The 23752-nt window shown below is 37.9% G+C and overlaps 1 protein-coding gene across 1 annotated transcript in view; it reads left to right on the top strand.

The window, feature by feature from the left end:
• WDR64 (WD repeat domain 64) overlaps positions 1–23752 on the top strand; it is an 83066-nt gene that overhangs the window by 2052 nt on the left and 57262 nt on the right. The window contains exons 2-4 of the mRNA XM_066360897.1: positions 10716–10846; positions 19132–19234; positions 20966–21069. Coding sequence (XP_066216994.1) covers positions 10716–10846; positions 19132–19234; positions 20966–21069 — 338 coding nt within the window. The remainder of the gene's footprint in view (positions 1–10715; positions 10847–19131; positions 19235–20965; positions 21070–23752) is intronic.

Here is a 23752-nt window from a genome sequence, read left to right as displayed (position 1 = left end):
GCATGTCCTACTCTTAACGACTCTGACTTTGCATGTGTCATTGCCCCATGTATTGTGTCTTTCCTCCTCTTTTTGTACCAGTAAACTCTTGCTCTACTTTTGAGACCTAAATCATATGTCAACTCCTTGAAAGCTTCCAAACTTTCCCCAAGCAAAGCCATCTTTACCATCAATGCACTCACTGTACTGCCATCTCGAGGAATTTACTTGCTGCACTGAACCTGCTGAAATTGCTGTCTGTATGTGGGTGTGCTTTCCCTTTCCCCCCATCATTGAAGGCTTTGTAACTCAGGCTAGCCCAGAGTCTGGTGTCCAGGAAGCACTGCTAAAATGTGGGCTAGATGAACAGCCAAACTTCCTTTCACTTAAAACCTTACAATTACAAAACCATATTGAAAAATTTCCTTCTTTTACAGTATACATATGTTTCTTTATATATGCACTTTATAGTTTATGTATATATATGCTTTTTTATAGTATATGTATATGTAGCATATATATATACACACACATATAAAATATATACATATTATAGACATATTTTATACAATAGTATACTCTATAGTATACAGTAGTAATGGTTAACTGTTTTGTGGACTGGCACAAAATTTCTGGCAGACTAACACCAGTCCATGGACCAGTGTATAAAAAAAACTGGTATACAGTATATATTTTATAGAGAAAATAAATTTTATAAAGACTAATTACTGCTAGGTAAATCACCATCTATGACAGAGGGACTGACCTGAAAAATTGAGAAGGGAGAAATGTGATCTCAAGTTTCATCAGTCTGCTAACACTAGCATTTTCTTTTTTTTTTTTTAATAATTTTATTTTTAATGGGGCGACATCAATAAATCAGGATACATATATTCAAAGATAACAACTCCAGGTTATCTTGTCATTCACTTATGTTGCATACCCATCACCCAAAGTCAGATTGTCCTCTGTCACCTTCTATCTAGTTTTCTTTGTGCCCCTCCCTCTCCCCCTTCCCCTTTCCCTCTCCCCCCTCCCCCCTTAACCACCACACTCTTATCAATGTCTCTTAGTTTCACTTTTATGTCCCACCTACGTATGGAATAATGCAGTTCCTGTTTTTTTCTGATTTACTTATTTCACTTCGTATAATGTTATCAAGATCCCACCATTTTGCTGTAAATGATCCGATGTCATCATTTCTTATGGCTGAGTAGTATTCCATAGTGTATACGTGCCACATCTTCTTTATCCAGTCATCTATTGATGGGCTTTTTGGTTGTTTCCATGTCCTGGACACTGTGAACAATGCTGCAATGAACATGGGGCTGCATGTGTCTTTGCGTATCAATGTTTCTGAGTTTTGGGGGATATACCCAGTAGAGGAATTGATGGGTCATAAGGTAATTCTATTTTCAGTTTTTTGAGGAACCACCATACTTTCTTCCATAATGGTTGTACTACTTTACATTCCCACCAACAGTGTATGAGGGTTCCTTTTTCTCCACAGCCTCTCCAACATTTGTTATTACCTGTCTTGTTAATAATAGCTAATCTAAGAGGTGTGAGGTGGTAACTCATTGCAGTTTTGATTTGCATTTCTCTAATAACTAATGAAGATGAGCATCTTTTCATATATCTGTTGGCAATTTATATTTCTTCCTGGGAGAAGTGTCTGTTCATGTCCCCTTCCCATTTTTTTTATTGGATTGTTTGTTTGTTTGTTGTTGAGTTTTATGAGTTCTTTGTATATTTTGGATATTAGGCCCTTCTCTGAGCTGTTGTTTGAAAATATCATTTCCCATTTAGTTGGCTTCCTGTTTATTTTGTTATCAGTTTCTCTTGCTGAGCAAAAACTTCTTAGTCTAATGAAGTCCCATTCATTAATTTTTGCCTTCACTTCTCTTGCCATTGGAGTCAAATTCATAAAATGCTCTTTAAAACCCAGGTCCATGAGTTTAGTACCTATGTCTTCTTCTATGCACTTAATTGTTTCAGGTCTTATGTTTAGATCTTTGATCAATTTTGAGTTAATTTTAGTACAGGGGGACAGACTGCAGTCCAGTTTCATTCTTTTGCATGTGGCTTTCCAGTTTTCCCAGCACCATTTATTGAAGAGGCTTTCTTTTCTCCATTCTGTGTTCTTGGCCCCTTTATCAAAAATTATTTGACTATATATATGTTGTTTTATTTCTGGGTTTTCTATTCTGTTCCATTGGTCTGAGTGTCTATTTTTCTGCCAATACCATGCTGTTTTGATTGTCGTGGCCCTATAATATAGTTTGAAGTCAGGTATTGTAATGCCACCAGCTTCATTCTTTTTCTTTAGGATTGCTTTGGCTATTTGGGGTTTTTTATAGTTCCATATAAATCTGATGATTTTTTGCTCCATTTCTTTAAAAAATGTCATTGGAATTTTGATGGGAATTGCATTAAATTTGTATATTGCTTTGGGTAATACGGCCATCTTGATTATATTTATTCTTCCTAACCAAGAACAAGGTATATTCTTCCATCTCATTATATCTTTTTCGATTTCCTTAACAATAGTTTATAGTTTTCATTATATAAGTCCTTTACATTCTTTGTTATGTTTATTCCTAAGTATTTTATTTTTTTTTGTTGCAATTGTGAAGGGGATTGTTGTTTTGAGTTCGTTCTCAAATGTTTCATTGTTGGCATATAGAAAGGCTATTGACTTCTGTATATTAATTTTGTATCCTGCGACCTTACTGTATTGGCTTATTGTTTCTAGTAGTCTTTTTGTGGATTCTTTGGGGTTATCGATGTATAGGATCATATCATCTGCAAAAAGTGATACCTTTACTTCTTTTCTGATATGGATGCCTTTTATTTCTTTGTCTTGTCTGATTGCTCTGGCTAGAACCTCTAGTACCACATTAAATAAGAGTGGAGAGAGTGGACAACCCTGTCTTTTTCCTGATTTAAGGGAGAAAGCCTTCAGTTTAGTGCCATTTAATATAATGTTAGCTGATGGTTTATCATATATAGCCTTTATCATGTTGAGATATTTTCCTTCTATACCCATTTTGTTGAGAGTCTTAAACATAAAATTGTGTTGTATTTTATCGAAAGCTTTTTCTACGTCTATTGATAAGATCATGTGGTTTTTGTTCTTTGTTTTGTTGATATGGTGTATTACGTTAACCATTTTACGTATGTTGAACCATCCTTGAGATTCTGGGATGAATCCCACTTGATCATGATGTATTATTTTTTTAATATGTTGTTGTATTCGATTTGCTAGTATTTTGTTTAGTATTTTAGCATCTGTATTCATTAGAGATATTGCTCTGTAGTTTTCTTTTTTTGTGCAGTCCTTGCCTGGTTTTGGCATGAGGGTTATGTTGGCCTCATAAAATGTGTTTGGAAGTATTGCTTCTTCTTCAATTTTTTGGAAGACTGAGTAGAATAGGAACCAAGTCTTCTTTGAATGTTTGATAAAATTCGCTGGTATAGCCATCAGGCCTGGACTTTTATTTTTGGGGAGGTTTTTAATGTTTTTTTTCTATTTCTTCTCTACTAATAGGCCTGTTTAGGCTTTCTGCTTCTTCTTGACTCAGTCTAGGAAGGTTGTATTGTTCTAGGAATTTATCCATTTCTTCTAGGTTGTTGAATTTAGTGGCATAAAGTTTTTCATAGTATTCTACAATAATTCTTTGTATATCTACGGTGTCCGTGGTGATTTCTCCTCTTTCATTTTGGATTATGTTTATATGAGTACTTTCTCTTTTTTCTTTGGTAAGTCTTGCCAAGGGTTTGTCAATTTTGTGGATCTTTTCAAAGAACCAGCTCCTTGTTCTATTAATTTTTTCTATAGTTTTTCTGTTCTCTATTTCATTTATTTCTGCTCTGATTTTTATTATCTCCTTTCTTCGGCTGGTTTTGGGTTGTCTTTGTTCTTTTTCTAGTTCCTTAAGATGTGAAGTTAAGTGGTTCACTTGGGCTCTCTCTTGTTTGTTCATATATGCCTGAAGTGATATGAACTTCCCTCTTATCACTGCTTTTGCTGCATCCCATAGATTCTGATATGTCGTATTGTTATTTTCAATAGTCTGTATATATCTTTTGATCTCTGCACTTATTTCTTCTTTGACCCATTCGTTTTTTAAAAGTATGTTTTTTTTTTAATGATGTTTATAGTTTCTTTTTTTAATTTTTTATTTATTTATTCATTTTAGAGAGGAGAGAGAGAGGGAGAGAGACAGAGAAAGGGGGAGGAGCTGGAAGCATCAACTCCCATATGTGCCTTGACCAGGCAAGCCCAGGGTTTCGAACTGGTGACCTCAGCATTCCAGGTCAACACTTTATCCATTGCGCCACCACAGGTCCGGCAAAAAAGTATGTTGTTTACTTTCCACATTTTTGTGGGATTTTTTTTCTCTTTTTTGCAGTTGAATTCTAGTTTCAAGGCTTTATGATCAGAAAATATGCTTGGTACAACTTCGATTTTTCTGAATTTGCTGATGTTGTTTTTGTGGCCCAACATATGGTCAATTCTTGAGAATGATCCATGTACACTGGAGAAAAATGTATACTCAGTCACATTGGGATGAAATGTCCTGTAGATGTCTATTATATCCAGGTGCTCTAGTGTTTTGTTTAAAGCCACTATATCTTTGTTGATTCTCTGTTTGGATGACCGATCTAGAGCTGTCAGTGGTGTATTGAGGTCTCCAAGTATGATTGTATTTTTGTCAGTTTTTGTTTTAAGGTCAATAAGTAGCTGTCTTATATATTTTGGTGCTCCTTGGTTTAGTGCATATATATTAAGAATTGTTATGTCTTCTTGATTCAGTGTCCCCTTAGCCATTATGAAATGGTCATTTTTGTCTCTGAGTACTTTTGCTGTCTTGTAGTCAGCATTATTAGGTATGAGTATTGCTACACCTGCTTTTATTTGGATGTTATTTTCTTGGAGTATTGTTTTCCAGCCTTTCACTTTGAATTTGTTTTTATCCTTGTTACTTAGATGAGTTTTCTGTAGGCAGCATACAGTTGGATTTTCTTTTTTAATCCATTTTGCTACTCTGTGCCTTTTTATTGGTGAGTTTAATCCGTTTACATTTAGTATAATTATTGACACTTGTGAGCTCCCTATTGCCATTTTATATATTGCTTTCTGTTAGTTTTGTGTCTTGTTTGATCCTTCTCTTTCGTTTTTCTATCTTTTGTTTTTATTTGGTTGTATTCCATACATCTTTCCTCTGTTGCTATCTTTTTTATCTTATGTGCTTCTGTGGTGGTTTTTTCAATGGTGGTTACCTTTAAGAAATGAAAAGTGTTCCTACCCTGTTCATTGTAGTGCACTATTTTGTGAGTACTTTTCCACTCCATCATCCTTTGCTGCTGTTAATTTCCATCTTCTACCCCCCTTTCTTTTTGTTGTTGTCAAAGTTTAAATTTGGGTTTATTGTATTCTTCTTGGAGCTTTTACTTGTGGGTTTTTTTTGTTTTTTTTTTGTTCTTTGTATCTGATTGGAGAACCCCCTTTAGTAATTCCTGGAGTGGGGGTTTTCTGATGATAAATTCCCTCATCTTTTCTGTATCTGTGAATGTTTTTATTTCTCCTTCATATTTAAAGGATAGCTTTGATGGGTATAGTATTTGTGGCTGAAAGTTCCTTTCTTTCAGGACTTTAAATATTGGGGTCCACTCTCTTCTAGCTTGTAGATTTTCTGCTGACAAATCTGATGATAATCTAATGGGCCTTCCTTTATATGTTGTATTCTTCTTTCCCCTGGCTGCCTTGAGAATTTTTTCTTTGCTGTTGGTTTGTGCCAATTTCATTGTGATATGCCTTGGAGTAGGTTTGTTGGGGTTAAGAAAACTCGGAGTTCTGTTTGCTTCTTGAATTTGAGGCTTTAGTTCTTTCCACCGGCTTGGGAAGTTCTCATCTATTATTTTTTTGAGTATGTTCTCCATTCCATTTTCTCTCTCTTCTCCGTCTGATATACCTATTATTCTTATGTTATTCTTTTTGATGGAGTCAGATAATTCTTGTAGGGCTCTCTCATTTTTTTAAATTTTTGAGTCTCTTTCTTCTTCTCTCTGTTGTGCCTCAAGTTGCTTGTCTTATATTTCACTAATCCTCTCTTCTATCTGGCCTGTTCTATTACCTAAGCTTGTTACCTCATTTTTTCAGCTCGTGAATTGAGTTTTTCATCTCTGTTTGATTTGTTTTTATAGATCCAATTTCCTTGGAAATATATTCTTTGTGTTCATTGAGTTGTTTTCTGAGCTTCCTATATTGCCTTTCTGTGTTTTCTTGTATATCTCGGAGGATTTTTAGGATTTCTATCTTAAATTCTCTGTCATTTAGCTCCAAGGTTTCCAATATAGTAAATTTCTTCTTCTTAGAATTTTCCTCATCTAGCTGTGTTACCTCTCTTTCTTTTGTATCCATGATATTTGATTTTCTCTTCCTTAATGGCATCTGAGGGTGGTTTTGTTGATAGTATTAATGAGATTTAATAAAGAATAAAAAGTTAAAAAAAGTAAAAAATCAGAAAGAGTTGTTTTTTTTAAAAAAATTAATAATGAAATAAAGAAAAATGAAACAAATATTTAGAAAAAAAAAAGGAAATTAATCTCCCCCCTTTTTTTCTCTCCTCTCCTCTCCCCTCTTTCTTGAGAAAATCTTCTGGTGAACTGTGCATTATATTGTACTAAATAGAACAAACAATGCCTTTAATGAAGGGCCTGAATTGGGGAGAAGTAATAAAGGGGCAAAAAGAAAAAAGAAAAAAAAAGGGCGTATGGACTCACAAAAAGCAAATAAGAAAAAAAATTGAGTCAAGAATAAAATGATTTGCTTTTAGGTGTTGGTTCACTAAGAGTTATGATGAGAGGAATAATAGGGAAACAGAAAAATGGGGGGAGAAATTAAAAAATTACTATTGTATTTAGTGGAACAAGAACTAGATAAAATGGAGAGCCAGGGATGAGAGCCCTGCTAGTGTGTTAAAAAGGTGAAGTAAAAACCCCCCTAAATACCACAAACATAAGTTTGTGTCCCAGATAAGATATTCTTCGTTATTGAGGTTTGAATGAGAGGAGACGTAAAGGAGAAAGGAAGAAACTAATATAGAGGGAGAAAAGAAAGAGAGTGAGAGAGAAAAAAGAGGGAACCACTAAAAAAAGAAAAAAGAAAAAAGAGGAGAGAGAGAGAGAGTTAAGGGTTTTGGAGTGCAATCTTCATAGAGAGAAATGAAGAGGAAAGAAAAGATAATGGGAGATGTAACACTTATGGGTAGTGTAGTTCAAGGAGAGGAGAGAGTAAGACTGGCAGAGAGTTAAATGACCAAATTGGAGGAGGAATAAAAAATATCAAGAATGAAGATAAGAGAAACAAATGAACAAATATAATAAAATGGGATAGGCTATAAAGTCTGCGTATTATTCTTGATTTTGAGAGGTTATCTTCTTGCTTTTTCTTTTCTCTCCCTCTTCCTGTTCGGTGACTCTGTACCTCAGGTTCTGCCCCTTTGGCACGCTCAGGTAAAGGTTTGCAGTTGATAAGTCTCTATGGCGATGTCATGTATTGTGCTTAAGTCTCGTTGGCAGTCGAGGCTCATTAGCATTTATAGGCTCCGACAGTGAGAGAGTCCATATTCCCAGAGCCTCGCTCCTAGTCTTTCTTCCTCAATTAGTAGCCTGATAATCCAGCTATGGGGTTGCTTCTACCTCTGCCTGGATAGTAAGTGGCTCAAAGAGCTGGCAACTTCCCACTCTATTTCCACTCAGCACAGGGCTCTGGGTAAGGCTCAGTCAGTCAGAGCTGCTAGCATAATCAGGCGGGGCTTCCGCCCACTCAAAGACCTCTGGCTCTGCCACTCTGTGGGATAACATGGGCACGCACTGCCGAGGCACTTGGAAGAATCTCTTGCCCACTATCTGCGCATGCAAATCATGATATCAGGCCTGCAGTTTCACACTCTGAGTGAAACCCCCACCCGTACGGAAAAGTTCCAGTGTTGGAATTGGCTATCGCTACGTCCCCCGGAATGGGTTTTTCAAGGCGCTGGGGCTGCCCGAGATTCCGCTTTTTGGCCCACACTAAGGCCCCTGACTCTGCCCCTCTGTGGGATAACACGGGTGGGTACTGCTGAGGCACTCGGAGGAATCCTTCGCTCATTATCTGTGCGCGCAGACCAGGATATCAGGCCGGCCGCCTCACCTTCTGATTGAAAGCCCCACCCGCACGGAAAAGTTCCAGCTTTGGAACTGGCTCTTGCTCCGTCCCCATGTGTGGCTTTCCCAGGGTGCTGGGCAGCCCGGAGATTCTGCTTTCAGCCCACACAAAGGCCTCTGACTCTGCCTTTCTGTGGGACAACACGGGCGCACACTCTCGGGGCTTTGGAAGGAATCTCTCGCCCACTATCTGCGCACGCCGACCAGGAGGTAGGGGAAAATGGCTGCCCCACTTGTCTTTCTTTGTCTGGGTTTGGCACGAGTGTTAGCTTGTATTGCCTGGGTTGCCACAGGAACAGTTTTTCCTCGGCTTGGACCTCTGTGCCACAGCCTGGTTCGGCCGTTTGTGCTTCGGCCTGGATCTATTCACCCCCTTTGCCCGCCTCAGTTTCTATATTCTCAGTTCCCAGTGAAAGCCACCCTGTTTAGGTTAGTGAGGAAGGCAGAGCATTTCTTACTCCCTATTTCCTTCGGGGTTTGATTATATATTTAGCCAATTTTTCGCTCGACCATACCTTCGGGTGTATTACGAAATATCTGGAGGCTCCAAGGATTGGTTTTTCTGTTTCTGGTTGAAGAGCTTGTTGAGTTTTGGGGGAGATTTATCGGTATTGCTTCCTACCGCACCATTACTCTGACGTCATCCTCCAACACTAGCATTTTCAATACTGGAATATAGGGTCCATCTCTCATTATAAACAAGAAGTTAAAAACTATAAAGAATGTTTTTAATGAAACAGTATCTACCTCAAAAGTGTTATCAAGTACACTGCATGAATTCATTCATTCAACATAGTTCTTAAATCTTCTTGTCCTGATAGAATTAAAACATCCCAAGGGCAAAAAATCAGCCAGTGACATTTACATTGAGACTTATACTAGTTGGTGTGAGTTTAAAACAGCTAAGCTGTTTGAGTATCCCATAGGAACCTGAAACTTCATATGACTTATATGGAAAGTTTATTTTTCACAAGAACCGTGGCCCTTTCTCTGTTTTGGTAAATGGTACCAATATCTGCTCAGTTTTAAAACCAGAAACCCCTTTGAGCAGGCAGTGCAATAGTGGATAGAGTGTCAAGCTGGGACACCTGAGGACCCAGTTTTGAAACCCCGAGGTCACTGGCTTGAGCACAGGCTTATTCCACTTGAGCGTGGGCTCACCAGCTTGAGTACAGGGTTGCCAGCTTGAGCTCAGGATCATAAACATGACCCCATAGTTGCTGGCTTGAACCCAAAGGTCGCTGGCTTGAGCAAGGGGTCAATGGCTCGGCTGGAGCTCCCTCACCTCCCTGGTCAGGGCACATATGAGAAAGCAAACAATGAACAACTAAGGTGCCACAACTATGAATTGATGCTTCTTATCTCTCTCCCTTCTTGTCTGTCTGTCCCTCTCTCTCTCTCGCTTAAATACAAAAAACAAAACCAGAAACCCAAGTGTCATTCTTTTTTATTTTTGTATTTTTCTTAAGTTGGAAACGGGGAGGCAGTCAGACAGACTCCCGCATGCGCCCTACCGGGATCCACCCGGCATGCCCACCAGGGGGTGATGCTCTGCCCATCTGGGGCATCACTCTGCCACAATCAGAGCAATTCTAGCGCCTGAGGCAGAGGCCACAGAGCCATCCTCAGCGCCCAGGCAAACTTCGTTCCAGTGGAGCCTCGGCTGCAGGAGGGGAAGAGAGAGACAGAGAGGAAGGAGAGGGGGAGGGGTGGAGAAGCAGGTGGGCGCCTCCCCTGTGTGCCCTGGCTGGGAATCGAACCCGGGACTCCCACATGCCAGGCCGATTCTCTACCACTGAGCCAACCAGCCAGGGCCCAAGTGTCATTCTTGAACAAGGTTTCTTACTCTTGGAGATACTGACATTTGATCTGGATTGGACAGTTCCATGGTGTGTGTGTTTGTGTGTGTGTGTGTGTGTGTGTGTGTGTGTGTGTTTGAGGGTGGTTAGGGGCTGTCCTGTGCATTGTGGATGTTTAGCAGCATCTCTTCCCTAAAACTCCTAGATTCCAGTAGCATCCCCAGCCTTACTTGTACCAATTAAAAAGTCTGCAGATATTGTCAAATTCCCCTGTTGTCCCTGTGACAGAAGGAGAGCAAGATCTCCCCTCGATGTGAACCATTGTGTGTTTACAGTGTCAAAGAACCAATCAAAAATTTCTCTTTGCTCTCAAGATGAATTCTAGGAAGGACTTCTGATTGATAACACTTTTAACAATAAGAACGAGGTAACTCATTTTCAGATCTTTATATTCCTGAACAAAACTCCTAAAATAGTTGCAACAAAAGCTACGAAGGAGGTGCTAAACACTAAAGCAAAACGTTTTCTTCTGAGTGTGTAATATTTTAGCCAAGGTCCCTAATTATATTTCCAACAGAAAAAAAAGCTCTTTAAAATGCAGCAGAATCTGGCTTTTGTAGGCTGAAATAATGAAATAGGTTAGTAAACAGAAAAGGCAGCTACAGAGTGCAATATAATTCTTGGAATTTTATGACAATGTGTTTGGACTCTTTTGCAATGCAGATGTGATTGATTATGACAAGTTTTATGCAGAGGTACAGGAACTTCTTGGTCCAGAAGTGAAGAATCAAGATGTGAAGTGCTTTTACAGGAAACTCTGCAACAATCCTGATGCACCTAGAGACTGGTGTGAGGTAGTCACTTTCCATGTTTATAATTTGAAATGCATCTATTATTTTTTTTGTTTAGAATAAAATAATTAAATCAAAATGTTACTCCAACAGGGTATAAACACACAATGTGATGGCATGTTTAAATGCCTATACCTGCACAGAGGTGGCCATTGCCCATAATTGAAAGTGGGTAAAATTGATGGATGTTTAACTGTAATATTAATAAATAACTTTTGTCTGACCAGGCTGTGACACAGTGGATAGAGTGTCAGCCTTGGACGCTGAGGACCCAGGTTTGAAACCCTGAGTCACTGGTTTGAGTGCCAGTTTATTTGGCTTGAGTGTGGGGTACCCAGCTTGAGCATAGGATCGTAGACATGACCTCATAGTCACTGGCTTAAGCCCAAATGTTGCTGGCTTGAACCCAAGGTCACTGGCTTGAGTAAGGGGTTACTGGCTCAGGTGAAGCCCCCTGGTCAAGGTGCATATGAGAAAGCAGTCAATAAACAACTAAGGTGCTGTAACAAAGAATTAATGCTTTGCATCTCTCTCCCTTCCTGTCTGTTTATACCTGTCTTTCCTTCTCTCTTTCTTTCTCACTTGCAAAAAACAAACAAACAAAAAAAAAAACAAACCAAAAAACCAACCAAACAAACAAAAAAAACCCCACTTTAAATTAATAAATAAAAAACTATTAAATACTTCTATACAAATTTGCCATTTGGAAGAACTATACATGTTATTAACAACAACTAAGATTTTAATGGCCTTCTTTACATTCTAAATGAAATATCTGTTTTCACTAATGTCAATTTATACAGATTCTAGTGTATCCAAATTATCAATATAGGAGAAGCAAAGGGTGACAGTGGACCACTTCTTCCATTTCCTGAGTCATTTTCTGACTGGCACAGTATTGACAATTTAGTTACTGTTCTAATGTTTTTGAAGAACACATAGAAATAAGTTTGGTTGTCAAGTGGACTATGAAAATGAAGAGAAAAACGCCTCTAATCCTTATTTAAACTCACAGAAGACAACACTCTATAGACCATATTATTATTTTAAATGGTTTTGTGGTAGCTTACAATTTAAAATATTGCACACATGCATACATAGTAATTAAAGTGGTTTTAAAAATTATATGACTCTCAAGAGACCTGAAGATGTCAGTGGAGTAGGCAGATGCACAGACTCCCAGCTCACACCACTGAACTGGATTATAAACTAATTTATGAACAATCAGCGTGAAAAACCAAATCTGAATTACAAGAACAGATTTCAAAAACCAAGGAGCAAAGAAGAAGCCACAACAAACCTGGTAGGGAGCACCTGAATCTCCCCTGCATACAGGAACGGGGGTGTGGGGGGGTGAGCCTGGGCTCTCACTCCAAGGAAAAGAGCAGTAAATACTGCTCACAGCCACTTGCCTGGTGACCAGGGAACAAGGTGTGTTGAAAGGGCCCAATTGTCTTCCAAAAAGAAAGGAGAGAGAGAGAGATGGATGGTGAGGGGGAGAGGAATATAGGTGATGACATAAAAAGCTGACTCATTCAGTGCTGGAGGCGGGCTATAACTGGGGGAGGGGCAGATCTTTCCACAAAGCAAAATACAAAAGTACTTCCAGGTCACAGAGATACAGACATCTCCCCAGCTCCAATCAGCACAACAAGACACAGCTGAAAACAAGAAGTGGGGAGGAGGGACAGTAACTCAGGTCTCCATGGAGACCTGAGATACACCTCCCCCTACTGAGGCTGAGAAAGCAACCTGCCCCCAGAAAGATTAACTGGCAGAAGAGGACTTCAGAGCCTCAGGTCACACCCACCACATTCCTGGATACAGTTTCAATAAGCCCCCTGCTGAGATCAGCAAACAAGACAATCACCTGTTAAGAAAACAAACAAACAAGACTTCAAAGCAGCCCAAATCCTAAAGTGGATTACAAATAATAGCTGATGCCAACCCAAGAAGACCTAGAAACAACACAAGTAAAAATTGGAGGCAGACAACACCAAGCCTAGACTCAACCAGCTCTACAAAGAAAACACCCAGACACCCAGGCACAATGAGAAGACAAAGAAGTGTAATGCAAATGAAACCACAAGAGTGACCTTCAGGAGATGAGCTGAGTGGTATGGAAATAATCAAACTTCTGGATGCGGAGTTTACAATAATGATTGTAAGAATGCTTAGGGATCTTAGAACAAAAATGGATGGTCATCATGAACACCTAAATAAAGAAATAGCAAGTATAAAAAAGGATATTGAAATATTAAAAAAGAATCAGTCAGAGATGACAAATACAATAACAGAAATGAAGACCACAATGGAAGGAATTAAAAACAGGATGGATAGAGCTGAGGATCGAATCAGTGAGTTGGAGGACAACTGGAATGAAGGCATGAAAGCAGAGAAGAAAAAAGAAAAGAGACTCAAAAAGTCTGAGGAAATTCTTAGGGAGCTCTGTGACAACATGAAGAGAAATAATATCTGCATCATAGGGGTTCCTGAAGAAGAAGAGAAAGAACAAGGGATAGAGGCTTTATTCAATCATATCATAGCTGAAAACTTCCCTAAATTAATGCAGGAAAAACTCTCAAAAATTCAAGAAGCACAGAGAACTCCACTAAAAAGAAACCCAAAAAAACCTACACCAAGACACATCATAATTAAAATACCAAAGCTAAGTGATAAAGAGAAAATATTAAAAGCTGTGAGAGAAAAAAAAAGGCTATCACCTACAAAGGAGCCCCCATAAGGATGACATCAGACTTCTCAACAGAAACACTTGAAGCCAGAAGGGAATGGCAAGAAATATTAAAAGTAATGCAGAACAAGAACCTACAACCAAGACTAATTTATCCAGCAAGGCTATCATTTAAAATTGAAGGAGAAATAAAAAGTTTCCCAAACAAAAAACAAACAAACAAACAAAAAACTAACTCAAGGAATTCATTACAATCAAACCAATGCTGCTAGAAATGTTAAGGGGCATGGTGTAAACAGATCAAAGTGGGAAAAGAATATAGCAAAAGAGGAATACAGCTTTAAAGAATAAAATGGCAATAAACAACTACATGTCAATAATAACCTTAAATGTAAATGGTTTAAATGATCCAATCAAAAGACATAAGGTAGCTGCATGGATAAGAAAACAGGACCCATACATATGCTGTCTACAAGAGACACACCTTAAAACAAAAGATGCACATAGGTTGAAGGTAAAAAAATGGAAAAAAACATTTCATGCAAATGGAAATGAAAAAAAAGCTGGGGTAGCAATACTTATATCAGACAAAATGGACTTTAAAACAAAGAATATAGTAAGAGATAAAGAAGGCCACTACATAATGATAGAGGGAGCAATCCAACAGGAAGATATAACTATTATAAATATTTACGCACCTAATATAGGAGCACCTAAATACATAAAGCAGACTTTGATGGATATACAGAGCAAGATCAATAGCAACACTGTAATAGTAGGGGATTTTAATACCCCACTAACATCACTAGATAGATCCTCAAGAAAGAAAATTAACAAAGAAACAGCAGACTTAAAGGACACACTAGATCAACTGGATTTAATAGATATCTACAGAACCTTTCACCCTAAAGCAGCAGAATATACAGTCTTTTCAAGCACTCATGGTACATTCTCTAGGATAGACCACATGTTAGGGCACAAAAGTGGTCTCAACAAATTGAAGCAAATTGAAATCATATCAGACACTTTCTCTGATCACAGTGACATGAAACTAGATATCAACCACAACAGAAAAGGTAAAAAATTCTCAAACACATGGAAACTAAATAGCAGGTTGTTAAATAACAAATGGATTAAGAATGAGATCAAAGAAGAAATAAAAAAATTTCTAGGAACAAATGATAATGAGCATACAACAACTCAAAATTTATGGGACACAGCAAGAGCAGTACTGAGAGGGAAGTTCATAGCACTACAGGCATACTTTAAGAAGCTCGAAAAAGCTCAAATAAACAACTTAACTCTGTATCTAAAAGAACTAGAAAAAGAACAGCAAGTAAAGCCTAAATGTAGTAGAAGGAAGGAAATAATAAAGATCAGAGCAAAATAAATGACATAGAGGCTAAAGAAACAATACAGAGGATCAATGAAACTAGGAGCTGTTATTTTGAAAAGGTAAACAAGATTGATGAACCTTTAACTAGACTCACCATGAAAGAGAGAGAGGACTCAAATAAATGAAATTAGAAATGAGAGTGGAGAAATAACAACTGACATAACAGAAATACAAAGGATTGTCAGAAAATACTATGAAGAACTGTATGCCAAAAAACTAGACAACCTAGATGAAATGGACAAATTTCTTGAAACATACAAGCTTCCAAAAATCAATCTGGAAGAATCAGAAAACCTAAACAGACTGATTACACCAAATGAGATCAAAACAGTTATCAAAAAACTCCTAACAAAGAAAAGTCTGGTGCCTGATGGCTTCACAACTGAATTCTACCAACTATTCAAAGAACTAACTCCTATCCTTCTCAAGCTATTTCAAAAAATTCAAGAGGAAGGAAGACTTCCAAGCTCCTTTTATGAGGCAAGCATAATTCTGATTCCAAAACCAGGCAAAGACAACACAAAGAATGCAAATTATAGGCCAATATTCCTAATGAATATAGATGCTAAAATCCTCAACAAAATATTAGCAAACCGGATGCAACACTATATGGAAAAAATCATACACCATGATCAAGTGGGATTTATTCTGGGGAGGCAAGGCTGGTACCATATTCGCAAATCTATCAGTGTGATTCATCACATAAATATAAGGAAGGAGAAAAACCACATGATAATTTCAATAGATGCAGAAAAAGCATTTGATAAAATCCAGCACCCATTTATGATCAAAACTCTCAGCAAAGTGGGAATACAAGGAACATACCTCAACATGATAAAAGTCATCCATGACAAACCCACAGCCAACATCATACTCAATGGGCAAAAATTAAAGGCAATCCCCTTAAGATCAGGAACAAGGCAGGGGTGCCCACTTTCACCACTCTTATTCAACATAGTCCTGGAAGTCCTAGCCACAGCAATCAGACAAGAAGAAATAAAAGGCATTCAAGTTGGAAAAGAAGAAGTAAAGCTATCATTATTTGCAGATGATATGATATTGTATATAGAAAATTGTAAAGTCTCAGTCAAAAAACTACTGGACCTGATAAATGAATTCAGCAAGGTGGCAGGATATAAAATTAATACTCAGAAATCAGAGGCATTTTTATACACCAACAATGAACAGTCAGAAAGAGAAATTAAGGAAACAATCCCCTTCACTATTACAACCAAAAAAATAAAGTACCTAGGAGTACATTTAACCAAGGATACTAAAGACTTGTACTCGGAAAATTATAAAACATTGATAAAAGAAATCAAGGAAGATACAAACAAGTGGAAGCATATACCATGCTCATGGTTAGGAAGAATAAACATCATTAAAATGTCTAGATTACCCAAAGCAATTTATAAATTCAATGCAATACCAATTAAAATATCAATGACATACTTTAAAGATATAGATCACATATTCCAAAAATTTATACAGAACCAAAAGAGAACACAAATAGCCTCAGCAATCTTAAAAAAGAAGAATAAAAAGGGAGGTATCACACTTCCTGATATCAAGCTATACTACAAGGCCATTGTACTCAAAACAGCCTGGTACTGGCATAAGAACAGGTACATAGATCAATGGAACAGAACGGAGAACCCAGAAATAAACCCACAGCTCTATGGACAACTGATATTTGACAAAGGAGGTAAGGAAATACAATGGAGTAAAGACAGCCTCTTCAACAAATGGTGTTGGGAAAATTGGACAGCAACCTGCAAAAAGATAAAACTAGACCACCAATTTACACCATTCACAAAAATAAACTCAAAATGGATAAAAGACTTAAATGTAAGGCGTGAAACTATAAGCATCTTAGAAGAAAACATAGGCAGTAAGCTCTTCGACATCTCTCGCAGCAATATATTTGCTGATGTATCTCCACAGGCAAGGGAAATAAAAGATGGGATAAACAAATGGGACTATATCAAACTAAAAAGCTTTTGCACAGCCAAAGACAATAAGAACAGAATAAAAAGACAAACTACACAATGGGAGAACATATTTGACAGTACGTCTGATAAGGGGTTAATAACCAAAATTTATAAAGAACTTGTAAATCTCAACACCAGAAAGACAAACAATCCAATCAAAAAATGGGAAAAAGAAATGAATAGACACTTCTCCAAAGAGGATATACAGATGGCCAATAGACATATGAAAAAATACTCAACAGCATTAATCATTAGAGAAATGCAAATTAAAACCATAATGAGATATCACCTCACACCAGCTAGAATGGCACTCATCAACAAAACAACACAGAATAAGTGCTGGCGAGGATGTGGAGAAAAGGGAACCCTCCTGCATTGCTGGTGAGAATGTAGACTGGTGCAGCCTCTGTTGAAAACAGTATGGAGATTCCTCAAGAAATTAAAAATCAAACTGCCTTTTGACCCAGCCATCCCACTTTTAGGAATATACCCTAAGGACACCATAGAATGGTTCCAGAAGGAGAAATGCACCCCCATGTTTATAGCAGCATTGTTCACAATAGCGAAGGTCTGGAAACAGCCCCAGTGTCCATCAGAGGACGAGTGGATTAAAAAGCTTTGGTACATATATACTATGGAATATTACTCAGCCATAAGAAATGATGAATCGGATCATTTACAATAACATGGATGGACCTTGATAACATTATATGAAGTGAAATAAGTTAATCAGAAAAAACTAAGAAGTATATGAACCCATGCATAGGTGGGACATAAAAATGAGACTCAGAGACATGGACAAGAATGTGATGGTAATAGGAAATGGGGTGGAGGGGTGGGTAGGGGGCAAGGAAGGAGAGGGAGGGGTGGGGGGAGGGGAGGGGCACAAAGAAAACCAGATAGAAGGTGACGGAGGACGATTGACTTTGAGTGAGGGGTATGCAGCATAATCAAAGGTCAAAATAATCTGGAGATGTTTTCTCAGAACATATGTACCCTGATTTATCAATGTCACTGCATTAAAATTAATAAAAATAAGATTAAAAAAATTATCTGACTCTATCAAAAATCAATAGTATAGTAGACAAAAGAAAAAGCAAGGATTTAAGAGATTTTAATATAACATTTAATAAGTGGGTAGATATGTATAAATAGAAGTTTGAATCCAATATATATAACAAATATATCTCAACTACATAAAGGGAGCAAAAACAACTACACAAAATTGACCATGTGTAAAGCTAAAAGAAATATTTCAATACATTCCAATATAATAAAGCTAGAAACCAATAATAAAAGATAGCCCAAATCTCTAAAACCAATCAAATAAAAATAATTTTATAATATATACAATTACAAACAAAAAGAGCTTCTATTAAGACTTTAACATTTTTACAACTTAGGAAAGCTGAAAAGCTCTCCAATTTATTTTAAGAGGCTAAATAACACTGAAATGAATGAAGACAAAATGTCAAGGAATTCTCTGCCAAGTATGACTCGTGAATACAAATGCTGATGTTCCAAATAAAATTTTAACAAGTTGAACCCAGCAGTGCATTACAAAGTCATTTCTAAGTAGTATTTACTCAGAAAAGTAAGGATGATCCAATATTAGAAAACCCAGTAACATATGTCATTTAACAAGTTAGGGGAGACAAACTAATACAGCCAGAAAGACTTAGGGAAAAATGGGTAAGAGGAGTCACTTGAGAGTGGCCAAATTGTTTCAATGATCTATGCTGGGACCCTGTTTGATAAGGGCTGATTGGATTTCCAACCAAGTACCAGCTCCTAATAGAGCTATCAATCTGAGCAAAAACACCAGCATGGTCCATCCATCAGAAAGAAAAATCTGTGTCTGCTCAAAATCAAGCACCATCAGCTTCGGTTTGTTGAATGTATTAAACTGCCTTCTCTTGCCTGATCTGTGGCAGCACAGTAGATAAAGCATCGCAGGTTCAAAACTCCAGGCTTGCCCAGTCAAAACACATACGAGAAGCAACTATTGTACTATAAATTGATGCTTCCCGATCACCACTCCCACTTCTCTTTCTCTCTCCTCTCTCTAAAATAAATAGTATCTAAAATAAAACAAACTGCCTTCTCTTCAAATGAGGACCCCCTGGCATTTATAAAGCAAGGTTTTGACCATTAATTCAAGACTTTAAATTTAAACGACACCCAATTTGTGTGTTGCTTGGGATTTTAGATCTTTGGATATTACTCCACTGAAGAAGATTCTCTTACTGCTCAAATGGAGGAAGAAAATTTGGTTTTCTTCATTTCTAGAAAACAGCGAATTGTAATTTCAGGTGATATATTGTCAATTTCCCTTTCAAATGAATATTGGTTTTAATATTTTCTCAAAAATACTTTTTAGGAATACAACATTTCCATAGAAGCACTTTTCATTTTATATACTTTCTAAGAGATAGCTTCATATGCAAAGCAGAAGAAACTGTGCTGCAGACAGGTTTGAAATATTGTCATTGCTTTAAGAACACAAAATACAGAATGTAGGGTGGGGGGACCACATTTTACTGTGAGGTTGCGGATCTAAAGTTCAAGTTCTCTACAATGGCACCTTAATAATGCATGTTCTGGTATCAAATGGAATCACATTTTTTTTACAATATCCTTAAAATTGAATTTTTAAATTGTCACTAATTTGAACTTTGTTCCACGCTCTCATCCTCGATGATGTCATGGAGGTTCCACCCTAGATGTGACACTGTGCATTTGGGCTGATCACAGAGTGGTGGCATCTCATTCTAAGACATCTACAGTTTATGTGTCAGTTATTTTTAAATTTGAGCCCAGGACAAGCAACTGACATCCCTTTGCACTGCTGACATTGTGGGTTTTCCTTCCTTCACCAGGAAGGGAGAGGACAAGGGAGAAGAAAAGCAAGCCCTAGGGCATCTGCCCTTACCCTCGCATTTTATCCCAAATTCTGAACAGAAGTGCCTAGTCTAGATCAAATCTGGTCTTCCTTTAAAAAGCACCTGAACTTATTTCAGTCCTTTGTGATCCAAGCCCACCTTGTCTTCAATCCTTGGACCACCCATGGGCCTCACCAGAGCCCAAACTCTAGCCATGGGAACTCTCATCACAGAACAGAAGCAAAGGGGCTGTCCCTGCTGCCACCACCACAGAGCTGAGGAAGGGCCAGTGAGCAGGGGACACATGTTGCTGGCATCCGAAGTTAGAACTCTGAAAAACATCTTTCTAGATGGCAGTTGAGTTTTGTAGGTCATTTATTCATGCAACAAACATGTCTTAAGGTCTACCATGCAAGCCATGTAGCTTTCTAAGTACTGGGGACACAGTAGTGATCAAATAATCCTAAATCCCTGACCTCATGAAAATTACATACTAATGGGAAGACATAAAAAATATCAAAAAAGTAATATAGGTAATAGGTCAGATGGTATTAAGTAGTACAGAAAAAGTCTGCAGGTGTGGAAGGAGAAGTTGGTTTGGAGAGGGAAACATGGTGTGGAGATTTTAAAGAGGGAGGCTGGGGTAGACCACATTGGGAGGGCAATAAAGATCTGAAGTCAAGGGGGAGGGGGAGACACTAGTGAGTCTGAGATACACTTTGAGGGCTATAAGAGGGCTGTAGATAGAAGGGAGGTGGGAACTGAGTTATTCTTTAAATGTTCATTCTGGCTTCTGTGTTGAAATAGTCTATAGTGGGGAAGGACCCCACTATAGAGAGATGGGAAGTGGCTTGGCATAGGAATATGTCCTCAGCCTTTCTTCCATTATCAGTCCCCTTAGGAGCCCCTTCCCCCACCCCATGACATTCCAATACTTCAGATATACTGAGTATCTGTTTTTGTACCATGCACATATCTGTGTTAAACACAAAAAAAGTGAGACTCACACACACACCCCCAAGTACTCGTCTTGAGGGCAGTAATTTCTCTGTTGAGAAAAAGTTGGTGGTTATCTTTTTTTCTTTTTCTTAAACAAGCCTCACAAATGACTTTTAGGGTCTGTACTTCTGGAAGTTGAATTGAATATTATGCCGTTGACAGGTAGTAGGAGACGGGATGTAATTAAGTGCATTGTCAAGGTTCCACAGTTGGATTTACTAATAGCAGCTTCTCAGAAAGGATTAATAACAGTCTTTAATAACCAGGTAATTTGAAATCTTGGACTCTTCCTCCCTCCGCCCTCCCTTTTCCTCCCTTTCTTCCTCCCTCCCTCCCTTCCTTCCTTCCTTCCTTCCTTCCTTCCTTCCTTCCTTCCTTCCTTCCTTCCTTCCTTCCTTCCTCCCGCCCTCCCTCCCTCCTTCCCTCCCTTCCTTCCATTTTTTCTTCTTTCTTCTCTTTTGTTTTGTCTATACATTATACATATGTATCAGGTACAGCAAAACCATAAACCATATTTCAGAGTTATTCCAAAAGAGTCCAACTAAACATGACTAAATGAAGAGATTGCTGAATCCCAGAGCAATTTTTGAGGTTTTAATATTTAGCACTGTTCCCTGTATATCATGTGAACTATGTGGCATCATCACAATTAAAGGATGACCCTGGATCATTTCCTCAGATAAAATTAGAAAAATTTACAATCCAAGTGATTTTGTCATAATCCTAGTTCAAACAAGAATGCTAGAGTAAAAAAAAGGCTCAGGTTCCTGCCCCATTATTTTACTAACTATGAAGGGGGAACTTAAGGAGCCAATATATCTTTTCAAACGAGGACAATAGGAGGAGTCCTCTCTTCCTTAGAGGATTGTAGTGAATGTCAAATGAGTTAATGAACGTGGTAACATTTTATGAACAATACATTCCCATATAAGTGTAATGCATTGCTCTCATTAACATCACCCGTTTCTAAATTTGTAAGTTATGGACTTCTATTTTTAAAATACGGGAGATTTAATGGAGACATAGTCTACATTGCATTTCACCATGACAATGCAAGGTGAATGCAGTGATAAATATAACAAAAAAAAATTCCATTTACTAGTTTATATATTTCCAACTAGAGGCTAGCTTTATACAAGTGACACATATTAAAATAATTATCACATAATTAAAATGTCAACAATAATTTTCAGCCCTTCAGGGATCTCCATCGTAGGCAGCCAGCTTTGGGAAGGACGAGGCCATGCAGTGCGAGATTCTGAGTGTGGGTGTGGGGCCTCATTCCCAACCACCTGAGCAAGTTGCTTATGTAGTTCCATGCCCTGGTTCCTCCTCATTCAAAACCAGATGACTTCCTTTCCTAGGTAGTGGTGCTGATTAAAGTTAGTCCACAGAAAGTGCTTAGCATCACTGTAAGCACTCGGTGAATGTCAGCAGTTGGAGTTATGAACGAACGGTATGAAAACAAAATAAGAAAGTCTTCTTTAATCTCTTTTTAGTGCATTATTTCTCTTCCTATGTTTTGCCTTGATTTCCTCAAAAATAGAACTCTGATGGTATCGCAATAAAAATGTGAGAAGAAAAATAATGAACTTGGAAATGAAATAGTTCAGGATTATATGAAATAAGTGAGGTGGCATTATATATTTGCAGAAATGTGTCTCTTTCATACACATTCACACATGCTCATAGGTAAATATATGTACACTCAAAAGCAAACAGATACATCTGTTTCTTATAAGGCATTGTAATTGGAAAGATTGCTTAAACAATGACTTTAAGATTTGATACACCAGGAATAAATAGCATTTTCAATTCGCATGCCTTACAAATAGGGTAACACATTCTACAAGAATAGTAATTTGGTAGGATAGGTCACAGAAAGAATTTATTAAGTGATAGTCAATAATGCAAAATATCTTTATAACAAGTTAACCCATAATTTATTTAGGCTCTATCTGAAGTCAAATAAATACATTGAAGGATTTTTTTTTCTTTTGGTGCTTTCTGGAGAGCTTGATAATCTAGAGTTTAAATGACATTAATTAAAATTTCTGCCAAAAACGGTAGATATTTAGTGACTTCCCCTGAGGGTGAAGTTTGAGAAACTGAAGAGGGGAAACCACAGCTGTTCTGTTTTCTGCTCACCATTTCCTTAAAAATACGTCCATCTAGAAAAAAGTCCCTGGTAGGCAAGCTTGTTGAACTCTTCAGATAAAAGACAGATTGTGCCTGACCAGGCGGTGGCGCAGTGGATAGAGCCTTGGACTAGGATGCAGAGGACCCAGGTTCGAGACCCCGAGGTCGCCAGCTTGAGCATAGGCTCATCTGGTTTGAGCAAAAAAAAAAAAAAAAAAAGCCCACCAGCTTGAACCCAAGGTTGCTGGCTCCAGCAAGGGATTACTCGGTCTGCTGAAGGCCCGTGGTCAAGGCACATATGAGGAAAGCAATCAGTGAACAACTAAGGTGTTGCAACGTGCAATGAAAAACTAATGATTGATGCTTCTCATCTCTCTCCATTCCTGTCTGTCTGTCTCTATCTATCCCTCTCTCTGACTCACACTCTGTCTCTGTAAAAAAAAAAAAAAGACATATTGTGATGACAATGACTAACATTGTCTGATTTCTAGTGACTGCCTGATTTACTTTTTCTCATTTTCATATAACCCATTCCTTCTGGGCAGCCATTTCCTACATATTTGAACAACCAAAAGAAACCAGGTCATTCATATATTTCAACTAAACAATTAATTAACAGGCCTTCAGGGTACAAGAGGCTGCTTGTGTACATTCTAGTTCTGCATGGAATAACTCTATGATCCTCAACTATTACAGTACCCAGAGCATGATATTCAATAGATACTTACTGAATAAAAGAGGAAGCCCACTGGACAGAATATTCTTAAGACTCTCAGTAACTTGAAAGATAAATTTCAAGTAAAGCAATAT

This window comes from Saccopteryx leptura, chromosome 1 (assembly GCF_036850995.1).
Source record: "Saccopteryx leptura isolate mSacLep1 chromosome 1, mSacLep1_pri_phased_curated, whole genome shotgun sequence".
NCBI classification, from domain to species: domain Eukaryota; kingdom Metazoa; phylum Chordata; class Mammalia; order Chiroptera; family Emballonuridae; genus Saccopteryx; species Saccopteryx leptura.
This window is presented reverse-complemented; position numbering and strand designations above follow the sequence as displayed.